The 15,731-nt window shown below is 35.5% G+C and overlaps 1 protein-coding gene across 3 annotated transcripts in view; it reads right to left on the minus strand.

Annotated features, from left to right (window-relative positions):
• Positions 1-532: 532 nt before the first annotated feature.
• SNX13 (sorting nexin 13) overlaps positions 533-15,731 on the minus strand; it is a 151,283-nt gene continuing 136,084 nt past the window's right edge. For all 3 annotated transcript variants that reach the window (XM_055420543.2, XM_055420542.2, XM_088833584.1), the window contains 6 exons: positions 10,694-10,855; positions 9,173-9,244; positions 7,074-7,219; positions 6,734-6,802; positions 5,019-5,131; positions 533-1,506 (listed from right to left, as the gene is read on the minus strand). In XM_055420543.2, the coding sequence (XP_055276518.2) occupies positions 1,259-1,506; positions 5,019-5,131; positions 6,734-6,802; positions 7,074-7,219; positions 9,173-9,244; positions 10,694-10,855 (810 nt within the window). In that variant the 3' untranslated portion in view covers positions 533-1,258. The remainder of the gene's footprint in view (positions 1,507-5,018; positions 5,132-6,733; positions 6,803-7,073; positions 7,220-9,172; positions 9,245-10,693; positions 10,856-15,731) is intronic.

Here is a 15,731-nt window from a genome sequence, read left to right on the forward strand (position 1 = left end):
AGATGGACAAATGGAGACTGAGAAAACTATAGGAAATGCAGAAGCTCCAAAACTGGAAAAGGTATTTTGTTGTTGGTATAAAATTATTTCAGGGACTTAAATGTATACACCGAGGGGTTTTGCCAACTTGCTTTATTTAGTAGAATTTTACATTATGCAAAATATAAATAAAGGCATATTTTAAAAAATATTATAGTTCTGTTTTCATTATTTATTTTCATATATGTACACTGTAATAGAGTTAGGAATTTGTACGTTTACATATGACTTATAAGCTCATTTAATCCTTTGATTTGCTATTTTTGCAATCACCTAACGTATGTCTAGATCACACAGTTTAAAATTATCACAGAGTAACTTTCAACAGGGTACTTTTTTAAAATTTCCATATTTTAAGAAGTACTTGGCAGTTCTTTCAACAAATTCTAGCCCCTATTATATAATCAGTAATCTCTTAAAGAAAGCTGTAATAACTTCAAAACTTAAGAGCCACCATATGCTTGTTTTTGCACACAGAATGCCAAAATAAAACTTAATTATGAGTACCATAAGAGCAAAATAGAGCCCTTAAGACATAGAATAATTACTTAAAATCTGTTTTCTACCAATGAATAACAAATCCAATCAAACTTTGGTTGTGATTGGTTTTATTTTACACTAGGTTTTTATGTCATGAAAACAAAAGTGTAATTGGAATATAATGTCACTTCATACTTTAAGGGCATTCTGTCATTTTCCCTAGACCTGAAACACGTTTCAAAGATCATTCACCTGGCTAATCTACACTATATCAAAATTCCAACAAAGATATATAAAACCATTATGCAAAACAAACCCCTCCAAACAGTACATTGCACAGTTTCCCACTGTTAAACAAATTAGCCAATTTATCTGTGAACCATTGTTTTGTGCTTTCCTTAGCTCTCATATATACACTCTGGCACTTAGTCATTGCTGGAGAATGCTGATTAGTTTGAAACGGAAGCAAACGACGTCATTCTTGCTTGAGCTGTAGGCAGTATCCTCTCAGTGTTGCAAAAATATGCACCAAATCATTTAAGACACAGAAATCTCTCTTGGTACAAGTGGCTGGATTACAGACAATCATGAGAAGAATGGCAGTCATATGGATGTATTAATCTATTCTGAGACACTAAAAGACTGGTGCAAACACAACAGTATATGAGTTAAGCCCCAGAAGATCCGTCCATACCATTAGTCCTGGACAAAATGAACACCAGTTTCAGAGATTGGAGTGTCACCTTTTCTGTAAAGAAGGCGCTTGAGTAGTTTGAAGTTTCTGTTTATATTTTTGCATCTGCTTTGACCGTGAATGCAGTTTGTTGAAAAGTTCACGAAATTTATACTGTGGAAATAAGGTTTCCAAAAAGCCTTCCAAAAAGACATAAACCATTCTCCTATTTAACTGGTTGTGCTGAAACATTTCAAAAACACGAAGAATACCTTTCCGTGTTGTCTCAGCTCCAATAATGTGCTTCAGTTCATCTAAATAAGGGGAGGGGGAAATAAACACAATTCATTATTCAAAGGAAATACAAGACCCAAAGTATTCTAAGTTAAAACATGTAAAGTACACATGTGAGTGACTGGTAAATAGCCAGTATTCAATGAATGACCTTAATATAAGTTTAATAACTGACTTAAAACTTATATACGTCACAAGTATGCATGCACTTGTGTGGTATTGGGAGACAATACAATAACAGAGAAAGCAGGACCCAGACTCAGAAACCCAAAATTAAGTGTTATCATCTTGTCCCTTAATGTCACTAAGCTGTGTCCAACTCTTTGTGACCCCATGGACGGGAGACCACCAGGCTCCTCTTTCTGTGGGATTTTCCAGGCAAGAATACTTGAGTGGGTTGCCATTTCCACCTCTATGGGATATTCCCAATACAGGGATGGAACCCACGTCTCCTGTGTCTCCTGCGTTGGCAGGCACATTTACCACTGAGCCATCTGGGAAACCCTATCCCTTAATACCTATAAAACTCACCCACCCTGAGTTTCTTTCCTTATCTATAAAATGGGAATTTATAATAACCAATATCATTATTACCGTGAGAACTTATAAAGTTTTGATGAGATAAAGTGAAAAGTGATCTGTAAACTCTAAAACACTATAAAAATATTCTCCATCTAATGCACAATGAGAAATACTACAAATAAATGTGGAAACTTGATCTCTGATTTAAAAAAATTTGCAACACACGAACAGTGCACTGGCAGGATCTGATTGGTACAAACAGATAAAGATTTAAGCACATGAATAAGGAAATGAGCACTAAGTGGGGAAAACAAAGAAACAAGACAGGCTCAAGAAATGGGGTAGCACAGTTTGGCTCAATTTTAGGATTCCTGGAAGAGAAAGTGGTGAAAAGAATGGAAAACTGACAGTGCTGCAATGGCAGGGTGAGCACATCTGGAGTTTACTCACAGGCAACATGAAGTTACTAGCGACACTTGAGTATGGGAACATCATGTAGGATCATTCTTAATTATTTATAAACAGGGGCCCCCAAAACAACACTTTATTGCTTTCAAAAGAAACATGCAACTCCCAAAAAGTAGGTTTCTAACTAGGGTACAATATAATTTTAAGCAAACAGTTTTTAAATTCACTAAAAAACAGGTGAGGAATTCTGTACATATAAAAATACCTACTTTTATATCTTTCCTCACTTCCTTCAAGTCTTCATGTAAGTGTCACCCACTCACAGCTGCAACTCACCTGCCACTTCCATTTTCCTGCACTGTCTGTCTCCTCGGCTCTTAGCACTATCCAATATACTGTGCTTCATCTATTTCTTTTGTATGTCTTCTGTGTCCCCCTAGTAGAATGTAAACTAAGGAGGCAAAACCCGTGTAAAGAACAGTGTCTGGCTAATGAAATGTTCTCAATAAATATTTATTGTATAAATGCATTAAGATTTCTTTCTACTCCATAACTGAGTCTGTCTAAAGCACCATCTGGTTTATTCTAAAAGTGTATTAATATTCTAGGCTACTGTTTCTCTTTATTTTTCTAAAATGTTATTTCTATAACTTGCTTTTTATCTCCAAATGCAACAGTATAGTCTATAGGGTGGAATAAATAGCCATGTGGCAAATATCCAATTTAATGGACAGAAGAGAAAGTTGATTAAAATCTGTAATGAAAATTTAAAGAAAAACAAAATTATAGGAAAAGAAATAGATATTGAGAACTTAAATATCTTCTGTTTCCTCAGTTCAGTTCAGTCGCTCAGTCGTGTCTGACTCTGCGACCCCATGAATCACAGCACACCAGGCCTCCCTGTCCATCACCAACTCCCGGAGTTCACTCAAACTCATGTCCTTCTATTCCCTACATCCATAATTAAAATGTGGAGAAGAGATATCTAGGTATTTTAAAAGACATTTATCACCATAGGAGAAATCAACCACCCAACCAAACAAAACTTCTCTTACTGAGAGAAGACAAATGGACAAAGGAAATCTAAGTTAGTGAGATAGCAGAGTTCTAAAATAATTCAAATTACACCAAAAGAATGCCACCATGTATACTTTCTTTAGGATCATGTTTTAGCAGAGATTAAGCATGGACCAATCAGTTGTTTCAAAGGGATTCTTTGAAAAAATGTGTTTGTTCTCTTAAACAGAACAAATATTCTTTCTGAAAACCTCATACTTCATTATACTTTATTATTAGCCCTTTCATCTGTCATGGGCTTCCCTGATAGCTCAGTTGGTAAAGAATGTGCCTGCAATTCAGGAGACCCTTGTTTGATTACGAGGTTGGGGAGATCCCCTGGAGAAGGGAAAGGCTACCCACTCCCGTGTTCTTGGACTTCCCTTGTGGCTCAGCTGGTAAAGAATCCGCCTGCAATGCAGGAGACCTGGGTTTGATCGCTGGGTTGGGGATACCCCCTGGAGAATGGAAAGGCTACCCATTCCAGTATTCTGGCCTAGAGAATTCCAGGGACTGTATAGTCCACGGGGTTACAAAGAATCAGACATGACTGACTGACTTTCACTTTCATCTGTCACAGATTTTATCATCAACTTTATTCTTAAAATGTTTCAAGACAGCAAAGTGAAATGGTTAAAAGTATAATTTTTATTGAAGTGGTTGAATACAGTGGTTTCAAGGAACTCAAAGCTAAGTCAGAGTTCCAATACTCACTCCTTAAACCTCAGGTGTGTGTGTCTTAGTTGCTCAGTCGTGTCCAACTCTTTGTGACCCTGTGGACTATAGCCCACCAGGTTCCTCTGTCCATAGAATTCCCCATGGAGTAACTATAGCACACCAGGTTCCTCTGTCTATGGAATTCTCCAGGCAAGAATACTGGAGTAGGTGGCCACTGTCTTCTCCAAGGGATTGTCCCGATCCAGGGATCAAATCCCAGTCTCCTGCATTGCAGGGAGATTCTTTACCATCTATTCCAAGGTAGATACTAGGGAATCTACCTTGGGTATTTACACTTAACCCCTTTGAGCTGATTCTTTCCCTCATATTTAAAACTGTGATGTTAACAGCTTCCTAGGCTTTATAATATTGGTGTGTGTGTGTGTGTGTGTTAGCTGCTTAGTTGTGTCTGACTCTTTGCAACCCCATAGACCGTAGCACACCAGGCCCCTCTGTCCATGGGATTCTCCAGGCAAGAACACAGGAGTGGGTTGCCATTTCCTTCTCCAAAAGGAACTATAGAAAGAAAGAAAGTGAAGTCGCTCAGTTGTGTCCGACTCTTTGCGACCCCATGGCCTATAGCCTACCAGGCTCCTCCATTCATGGAATTTTTCAGGCAAGAGTACTGCAGTGGGTTGCCATTTTCTTTTCCAATATTTTTATGAGGATTAGTTAAACATATGAGAAAGGACTAGCACAATGCCTCCTAGTATATGAGCCATCAAATGATAAATTATTATAGTCAAAAGGCAGCTAAATTTGGCATGCTCAATGCATGCCATAAATTCAGAAGTACAAATTGAGATTTATGCTAAAAATGTTCACTTACCTGGCATAATTGAAAGTAATTTAGTTTTTCCTGCAACTCTTGTTCTCATTCGAATACCTTTATCTCTGCATGGGATAGTCTCGGCTAAAATGCCATTTGGCCAAAAGGCATCTCTATTTAAGAAGATTAAATAAATTTCGTAAACATTTTCATTTTCTAATGATACAAGTTGGTAAAATTATTCCAATTTTCTACAGAAAACACAAATGCAAACAGAAAAAGGAAACATTTCTGAAATTCTATGTAGGTGTGATACTCCATAGATAGTAACTAAGTGCAGGGTTTAATTTTATGTATAAAAGGATATATACAAGAAAAAAATAACAAAAGTATGCCCTGGAGGAACTGCACTCACATCTTACAGCTGTGTTAATTACAACGTTTCTTTCACCTATATAATCTATTCTTCTTTACTTTACAGTGTGCTGATTACTGTTTCCTAGTTCTTCAAGCCAAAGAGAGGAATTAAGCACAATAACTAAGCTTCTACCTGGGGATCTGGTCTCAGAGAGAGCCTGCGCAGAACAGTTCTTAACTGACTGCACATTAGAAACACCTGGAAGCTTTAAACACTCCATGTCTAGGCATTCCACCACATGCATTAAGTCAGACTCTTTGCAAATGGGACCTAAGGATCAGTACTTTTTAAAGCTGTTCAAGTGATTCCAATGTGCAAGGCAAGGTTGAGAATCAGTGCTCCAGAGGAACATTTACTCATCCTGAAATAGAATGAACATGCCAGGGAAGGCAGTCCTGCTTTTAGAAACAATATGGTACAGTGATGAGAAACTCAGCATCAGATTAGAGAAACTTGTTTCCCCTACTTTCTAGCATGTGAGTCTTTGGGCAAGCTGCTGAACTTCTCAAATTCTCAATTTCCTTGTAACAAAATGGAAACAAAAAAACCTATCTCATAAAGGAGGATAAAAATCAGAAAGTGGCTATAGTAAAGTAGTTGGATGGTGCCAAATAAATATTGTATGATATCGACAGCTGCCTTCTTGTTTCTGTTACTTCAAAGGACATGATGCCATGCATATTTGTGTTCTGCTTCTCTCTCACTGTTAGAAAAGATGTTTATTTCTCTGCTGTGCCATGCATTCCTTCAAGGGACTGAATCTTAACTCTCAGTCTCCAGTTAAGGGGGCTAGACACAAGAAGGGGCTGAGAGTATTTTTGGAGAATCAATATATGAACTGGAATATCACTGCTCTTAATTTGAACCTTTTCAGAGGTTCTAAATAAAACCTCTAAATAAAAGAGCCTAAATAAAAATAAAATAAATAAAAGGGTCTAAATAAAAATTTAGACCACGGTCAGAGACAAACAAATTTCTAAAAATCTCACCTAAAATCAAAGTCAGCAAATACAACTGAGAAAAATTAATCTCCAAAACTAGGTAATCTGATTATATGACCATGCCATGTCTATACTAGTATTTCAATTATGTTAAAGCCACATTACTGTGATAAAATGTAGCCTAAAATCTAAAAGCTTTTTCATTTACAATTTCTTTCCATTCTGGTTCTAAAGAGAACAAAGATTAATAGGTCCAAGGGATAAATGTTTATCATAATTTTTACAAGTCTTTTTGCTCATCAATGATGACTAAAACCAATGTTATGACCAGAAAGAAAAGGAGCACGATAAAAGTCAGTGATAACAATGCTCAACTCTGTGCTACCTGCAGGAAGTGACTGTGTCTTAAGATATACCTGAAACGTTTCACTAAGTCGGCTACTTGCTCCGGTGAGGTCATCCAATCAACATGGTCAACTATTTTTCTGAAAGTAAAGAAATTTAAATGAGTAAGGTCAAGATTTTAGAAGGTAAATCAAATAAAGAAACATTACTTCTTTCATGGAGTAAGAAACTTAATTTGTGTGTAGATTATCTCTGAGAGCAATAGAATGCCTCAATAACCTTCTTCAAAGGCCCACAGAAATAAATTCCTCTACAAAAGTTTGGGCAATCTACTTCTAAAAGTAAAACTTTAAAAGCTAAGTAAGATCAGCTCTAAGTAGTTTTCTGTTTTTTTTTTTAAAAAAGTGTTACCTATTAATAGTATCACCATATGTAGCTCTTATAAGTTGTTGAAGTAGGTTTTTGATATTCCTTCGCAACCACTGATTTCTCTCTTTTAAGTCGAATACTTCATCCATGAGAAGCAGCATTACCCTAAGTGGAATATTATCATCCACCTGAGAAAATAATGGGAAGAAATAAGACACATTTATTTGAGTTATCTATCTCTTGTGAATGGCTAATTTTGTTGCTTTTACCAAATGATTACTACTATTTAGTAATAGTTGGAGAACAAGTTATACTATAGCCTTTATAACTGACTTTTTATTCTAATTTAGCAAAAGATACTTATAACATCTGTTTTGACGGAAAACAGAATTCGACAAATCTACAATGATGAGTAAACTCCAAAGTGAACTGAAAAAAACTTCTCAAAGTGGATTCATGATGACCTTAGGATTTGGGATCTTTTAGTAGAGTCTCTGTTCGTTTATAATACATGCCAGATAGCCCCTCTGCCTAGTCTCTGGAGCAGCTTTTTCAAAAGGACAAAATATTCTCAACATTTCTTTTTAGTCAATAGAACAAAATAAAATCTACACAGAACATTTTTCACTATGTTGTAAACATTTTCTTAAGTGTGCCTTCTCTTTACATATCAAAAGTTCATGGCTTACCTATTCTCAATACTGCTCTATTCTCTGATCAAGTATATTCATGAGTTTAGTGCCACATAACAATTCTAATAAATTATAAAGACTTAACAAAAGGCATAATGTTATGGATATTATAACAGTACAACACATAATAAACATTCTAAAGTATTCTTGAAAAAACAAAAATATTATCTTTGTTTAAGACAGTTTACTGTAAAGAAATCCAATGAGAGACTGAAGGGGGAAAATTATATCTTTAAAGTAAATCTGCATAATAGGACAGAATATAAAGCACAGACTCAAATATACAAAATAATCTAACGTGTAACAAGGGAGAAACATACACTGGGGAAAGCAGGCCTTCTCAGTAAACAGTGCTCAGGTCAACTGGACTCCTACATCATTCTACACACAACAATCAATTCTAGATGAATGGCAAATCTAAGTTTTGGCATGGTAAAGAAAACTGATGTTTGAATAAAGCATAGGAGAACATCCATGTGACCTTGCAGTAGACACAGATTATACACAGAGAATAAAAGCACGCAGAGTGGAAGATATTTACTATATATAAATACCTGTATCTGACAAATAACCGATACTCGGATTATACAATGGACTCTTACTAATCAAAGACAAAGACAGCCAGCCAACCAACAGAAAAATGGAGGAAAGGACTAGACATATAAGACAGGACTTCTGAAAAGAGGTTCACAGTTTAATAGTCATCAGAGAAATGTAAATCCATATGAGATACAACAACCAGAATGGCTAAAATTAAAAAGGCGTAACATAAACATATTGAATTCTGGCAGGCTGTGAACCACTGAAATTCTCATGAATTGCTGATGGTAATATAAATGGTACAAACAGTGTGGAAAACTATTTGAGAGTATCTATTAAAATTGAATATATTCATAACCTCTGACCAAGCAATTCCATTTCTGGGTACTGAGAGAACTGTGTACATATTTTTTTAATCAAAAGATACGTACCCCAATCTTTACAGGAGTACTGTCCATAACACAGCAAATAAGTTGTATTACATTTACAAAATGTGGTACTGTAAGGCCACAAGAATGAAGAAAGCGCAACCACACAGAACATCATGGAAGACTACCACAACGCTGAACAAGAAAAGCCAGACTGAAAGGAGCACACACCTTACAGTTTCATCTACATAAAGTATAAAAGCAGGGAAGAAGTCAGGATACTGATTATCCTTGGCAGGGGAGAGGACAGTGACAGGAAGAGAGCATTAGGGGCTTTCTGGGGTACTGGCAACGTTCTACTTCTTGTTTATAGTGCTGGTTACTTGGGTATGCTCAGTTTGTAAGAATTCATCAAACTTAATGTTTAAAATATGAGTACATTAATGACATATACATATTATACTTCATTAAAAAGTTAAAAAGATCTGCAAAGTATGATTTGAATTCCAATTGACTGCTACCAAAACAAAAATTAACTCACTGTATCATCAAGTTGAGCTGAAACTCGACAATGTTCAGGATCTGAATCAGTCTTCGGAATTAAAGGAGGAACCTAGGATTAAACAAAAAAAAAGTAAACACACTAAAGCAGAAAATGAAAGAACACAAGATAATAAACTGAAACAAGTGTCAAATATGATAAAGAGGACTTGATTTGATTCTGGGGACAATAGATAAACAAAATTTATAGAGCATTAACAAAGTATTAGCAATCTAAAATTAAAAACCAAATATAAAAGGGTAATTATTTCATTATCAACAGATTTTTTTCCTTTTAAAAAGAAGGACTCATTTTGAGTTAGAAGGAGATATTACTCATTCAAAACTCCATACTTTTTAGAATTTGAAGCTAAGAAACGTTAACTGATTTAAAGACAAAAGTGAATGGCACAGAGAATAGAACTGCAATCATTTTTCTTCTATCACAAAGAGCTTTGCAGTATGTTAACAGGCTGAAAGAAATTAATTAACTAATTGTTATATAATGTAAGCTATTGAGAAAAGGGACAGAAAGACCAGTGCTAGCTGGTAATCATTTCTCAGTACAGGAAGGACCACCAAGATCACCTGTTAGAACCCCTGCATGTTGCTGGTCAGGAAAAAGAAGCCTGCAAAAGTTCAGAGACTTCTGTACAAAGTCATGGGCAGTTACCGGCAGAAGCGGCGCCAGACAACCCTCACTTCAGTGTCAGTGCACTGCCCCACCATTAGAAATTCAGATGGAGCATCAGAGAAGATACGAGAGTTGACAGAAGAGTATGATTTACACACACTATATTTTAGGAATTATCTCTTACAATGAATAAATTCTGTGTTTATACATATTTCCTCTTCATTGAAACATGATCTAACAAAGAGTTCTAATACCTACATGATTTCTTTCATAGTCTTGATTATAACTTTAAACAACTAGGTTGAAATTATTTTTTTAAATGTACATTAGGAAGCAAAAAACTACTTGATTCACCACTATCTACTCTAGTGTAATAAAAATGCTTCCAAGCAAACTCCTCTGTTCCTCTCACAGGTATCTACATACTAAGGATTGATGATGTTGAAAGACTCTTCCTCCCTTTCATCTCGTGAATCTTTTTTTTTAAAATTTTTATTTAATCATGTGACTCAGTAGAAATTTATGTTTGCTGATGAATACTAGTATAATTTACACAATAGCACGTACCTGTTTTGCTATAAATTTTAATATTATAGAATAAATATGGTATAATGGAAAGAGTACAAAGAACGTTAACTTCACTAATTTTAAATGTGCTTTAAATGAAATTTTAAATTGTATTGTAATAGAGACTGAGAAGTGAGTGCATTTTACAGTATCCACTTCTGATCATTAACTCTCTTTAGCTTTTTAATTCTTTATGAGACTATGTGTCTAGAGAGCTTTGGACTTCTAAAGAGAAAAAAGGTAAACCTAAGCAGGAGCTCAGTAAATCTTAGTTGACCTAAAGATCATTTCCTTCAGACATTACTGAAAACATCTTCTTACCTTGAAAAATGATTGCCTTATATCTTGACCTAATCTTTCTGACATTTTGCCCATGTTGTCTGACATTTTAGTCATTCCCTCCGCCAAGCTATCAGGAAGGGATTTGACTGCATTTGAAACATTCCTCATAGAATTTCGAAGTGGATTTACAAAAGTGTCCATCTAAAGGGAAAAAGATATTATATCATGACTTCACTGTATCAGGTTTATTATTCAACTGAGAAGCCTCAGAAAACCAAGTGCAACACAGGAAAGGTGGAGTAACTTTCCAGTCTATAATAACTCATTGCCTTTTAAAAGTACCGAACTGTTGTCTTTAAAACCTATTTTCAGACACAAATATACAAGTGATATATTTACTGGAAGAAAATGAATATAAACCTTGGGTTGCCTTTTTACTAAGAAAAGCTCTGAAAAAAATGAAGAGTTTTCATTTTTAGTTTAGTTTCATTTCAAGTTTAGTTTCACAGAAACTTATCCAAATATAAACAGCCACAACATACTTCTGCCATGATTCAAGGCAACAATGACATAGATATTCTAAGCAATACTGAAAAGTAAATGAGCAGATACAATAAACAAACAGAAAGCTCAAATAACTAAGATTTATTTAACAAAGTAATTTTTAGGATAGGTTTCAAGATCAATTAGAATCTATGGAAGGAATCTGGAATCTATTAGGAAAAAGAGAAGCTGCAAATCAGACATGCAAGTCATATTTTACTAAGGTAGAATAGAAAAACCTTAAAGAAAATATACTAAGAGATACATAAAGAAATAATCTCAGAGGGATAGGAAGCTTTAAAATTGACATTCTGACTGTAATAGATGCCACATAGTTTCAATTAAAAAAGGGAGAGTCATCTAATAAAGAACCCAAAGCAGATGCATATGGATCTTGATTTTTAACAGATAAAAACAAACAAAACAAATGAAAGAAAGAGAGAAGGAGGGAGGCAGAGGAGGAAAGGAAGGAAAGGAGAAAATAAAAACCAGACACCAAACCAAAGTCAAACAATACTAAGAATATTTTCCAGAAAGTGTTGAATCTTATAAAAACTACCACAGAAACAAATTATGTTCCACGCAGGAAGAAAAAAAAAAAAAACCAATAGCAATCACAGCAAAAAACACTGAACCCCACTGTTTAAGAAACACAACATTTTTAATAGATATTAATAAGATAAAATTATTTAATATGTTTTCATGATTTCCAACAATAAAACCAGAAAAGGTGAAATAGGTACTGTAATAAACAATAACAACAAAAGGGAATTTCAAGATAACTGTAAAAGTTTTAATAATTCTCTGGCTTAAGCAGGGACAACAGTCTTACACATATGCTTGCTGGAAAATACAACCTTTAGGAGGGACACTGTCACAGTACAACAGATTCACAGCAGAACCAAAGGTGAGAAATGAGGAAGAAAGGCTTGAAAACTGCTACCACTGAAGAGATACAGAGATTAAAAAGGGTAAAAAGGAGAAGCTAACCATCGTGTATGCATGTGTACTTGTGTGTAAAATTATATATACATATATATATTTGGGTAAAAAATCATAACGTATATGTATGTATGTAATTCTAATTCTATATACAATAGTAATCTTCAGTTAACAAGAATAGTGTGTTCAAATCAGTCAGGACATTGCTTCTATACTGACACTACTGCCACGTGTTTCAGAACACAAGAATTCTCAACAGAGAGAAACATGAGAATACCAGACTTAAAATGTACAACTTTAGGAAAAATGGCCACTATTTAACATTCACAGATAAGGTAGAACTTCAGAAGCATAAAAGGCATGAATTTCACTTGAATCTATAACTTACATTAAAAATTGTTTGAACACCATCAAAAAGTATTTTAGAATTTTATATATCTTACACTTCACAGTGGAAACATGGGTTCTGCTAATACAATCTTAAGTTGGTTAAATGAATACAACCTCAATTCCTATCCAGGCTTGAGGTTATGCTATGCTAATCGCTTCAGTCATGTCCGACTCTTTGTGACCCCATGGACAGTAGCCCACCAGGCTTGTTTGTCCATGGAATTCTCCAGGCAAGAATACTGCAGTGGGTTGCCATGCCCTCCTTCAGGGCATCTTCCCCTACCAGGGATGGAATCCACATTTCTTATGCCTGCTGCATTGGCAGGCAGGTTCTTTACCACTAGCGCCTCCTGGGAAGCCCAGGCATGAGGCTAAATACCACTAATACTCTTTCAAAATAAGAGAACTTTAAATCTATACCCTGAGTTACATAATAATTAAAAATTGTTGTCTGAGCACCAATCCTAGACCTTCAGAATCCTTTTCCCTTTTCGTTCCTGTTTTTTCACCCTCCAATTTCTGAGGGTAAAGCTTAAACATCTGTATTGGCGGTGGAAAGTGGAGGGAGCAAAGGAGCATGGAAAAACCTCTACACATGATTATGTCTCTCGACCATGAAAAAAGTAGAATCTTAGAAGCATAAAATCAGTCTATCACAGTCTAACATTTCCAGAAGCAAGATCTGTCTTAAAACAGATGTTTAAAGCAAAAAAAAAAAAAGACATTTGCAAATTACCAAGCAGATGAGAAATTACTGATTGCCTGCCAAAGTGTACACCTAGCCTGACTTAACTAGATGTTAGTTATTCATTCAATTGTCACTTCAGTTATTTGTATCAGTTAAAAATGCAAACAAGGGAATTTGAATTTAAATTTAGGTCCCTATTTACAGCTTAAAAATGCTACTACACTATGATAAAAATAAAACTGGAAAGATACTGTGTGCATAGAGGAAGACTACTTGTCTATTAATGTTTCTAGGAACTGGCCCATAAATTTTGCAAAGCTAGGCAAATTGTGTGACCAAGATAAAGTGTTATAAAGTATTATTTCTCAAGCTCTGATTCAGTTCAGTTCAGTCGCTGTCGTGTCCAACTCTTTGCAACCTTATGAACCGCAGCACACCAGGCCTCCCTGTCCATCATAGAGTCCACCCAAACCCATGTCCATCGAGTCGGTGATGCCACCCAACCATCTCATCCTCTGTGTCCCCTTATCCTGCTGCCCTCAATCTTTCCCAGCATCAGGGTCTTTTCCAATGAGTCAGCTCTTTGCATCAGGCAGCCAAAGTATTGGAGTTTCAGCTTCAACATCAGTCCTTCCAACAAACACCCAGGACTGATCTCCTTTAGGATAGACTGGTTAGATCTCCTTGCAGTCCAAGGGACTCTCAAGAGTCTTCTCCAAAACAATTAGCCACTGATAAAATGTTTGTAGATTATTTTCTCTAACATCTATTTAATTTCCAGTGAAATATAATAAAGGAAAATATTATACTACAATTTATCTAAAAAGGAAATGGAGCTGAAAACTCCTCTTGACATTCATGAAAATTATCCCAACAATCTGAAAGAGGTCAAGATGAACTTAGTAATTATTAATATGATTTATGAAAATGTATGTTACTGTGGATTCCCAGAAGTGACTCAAAAGGATTTTTAGACTCTAGTAGTAATTTTTTTAAACAGTGACATGTAACTATTTGGAGATAAACACACACACACACACGTTACTGTGGGGTGGTAAAAAAGAAATTGCCTACATTTAATATAATGTTCAAACCAGTCAATCCTGGAGGAAATCAACCCTGAATATCACTGGAAGGACTGATGCTGAGGCCGAAGCTCCAATACTTTGGCCACCTGATGTGAAGAGCTAACTCACTGGAAAAGACCCTGATGCTGGGAAACATTTAGGGCAGGAGGAAAAAGGGGCTACGGAGAATGAAATGGTTGGATGGTATCACTGACTCAATGAACAGGAGTTTGAGCAAACTCCGGGAGATAGTGAAGGACAGGGAAGCCTGGCATGCTGCTGTCCATGGAGTCACAGAGTTGGACAAAACTTAGCAACAATATAATGCTTCTTTTATCTCAAAAGGTTATTATCAACTTATAGTTTATCTCAAATAGATGCAATATTAAGAGATAAACTAAGGTAAACATAAAAAAGATGGAATATTGACATGCATCTCTATTAACAATAAAGGCATTTCAGAGTTGGAATTAAAACTCAATCACTTCAATCATGAAATACAAAGATAAGGTCACCATATTTTCCCCCCACCATTATAAAATACATAACCTAGAATGTCTTATTAAAATAAAACATTCCATTTAGAAATGTTAACATTCACTTGGATGTTAAACCATGGTATCCTTGAGAGAGCATTTGAAGTTCTTACAGTTGTTAATTCTTACTTAGTTGTACCAATTCCGTAATCTTTTTTAAACAAGTTAGTCTTTTTATAGGGGATGAGAGGTGGGGAAGTCTTTTAATTTTCATTTTTAAATAACTTCAGACTTTCAAAAAGTTGCAAAAATAATACATAGAATTCCAACTTACAGTTTCCCCAACTAATGCTGCAGCTCCTGTTGCTATTGTTACTACTTCTAAGAGCCAACACTGATTCAGACAGGCACTGTCATACATAGATTATTTCATTTGATCCACACATGCTCTAAAGTGAGGATTAACACCATCAATCTTGAGGAAACTAAAAGCCCAGAGGTCAAGTAACATTTTGCAGGCCACAACTAATAAATGGCAGAACAGGAATTTGAACCAAAGGCTGCCTGATTCCACTGTTTGCCTTCTCACCCAGTGAGCTTTCTCACCCAACTGAGCAGTAAATCATTTATTGTCTTAACCCAGCATCTTATTTCCAGAATAGGCCTGAGTCCCTAAAAATTTAAATAATAACTATTTCACTCAAAAGGCATAAATACTTTCAGGGACAGAGTCTACTTAATTAACATTTTTACTATCCTTACCCCAATTAAAAGACATTTCCTCCCAAAAAGAAGTATTGACAGCTCCTTCTTAAACTAATGAAAGCCCGTGGCTTGTCTTAGGCCAACTTTCCTTAAAGCATCATTTCAGAAACAAAGCTTTCCCCCACCCTCTCCTTTCCAGCTACTACTGGATTTTAATCTACATGTAAAGACAGGAATTTATTAGATATGCCTATATATAGTAGGCT

Source organism: Moschus berezovskii, chromosome 3 (genome assembly GCF_049115385.1).
Source record: "Moschus berezovskii isolate FMDL1 chromosome 3, NW_MosBer_1.0, whole genome shotgun sequence".
In the NCBI taxonomy this organism is placed as follows: Eukaryota; Metazoa; Chordata; class Mammalia; order Artiodactyla; family Moschidae; genus Moschus; species Moschus berezovskii.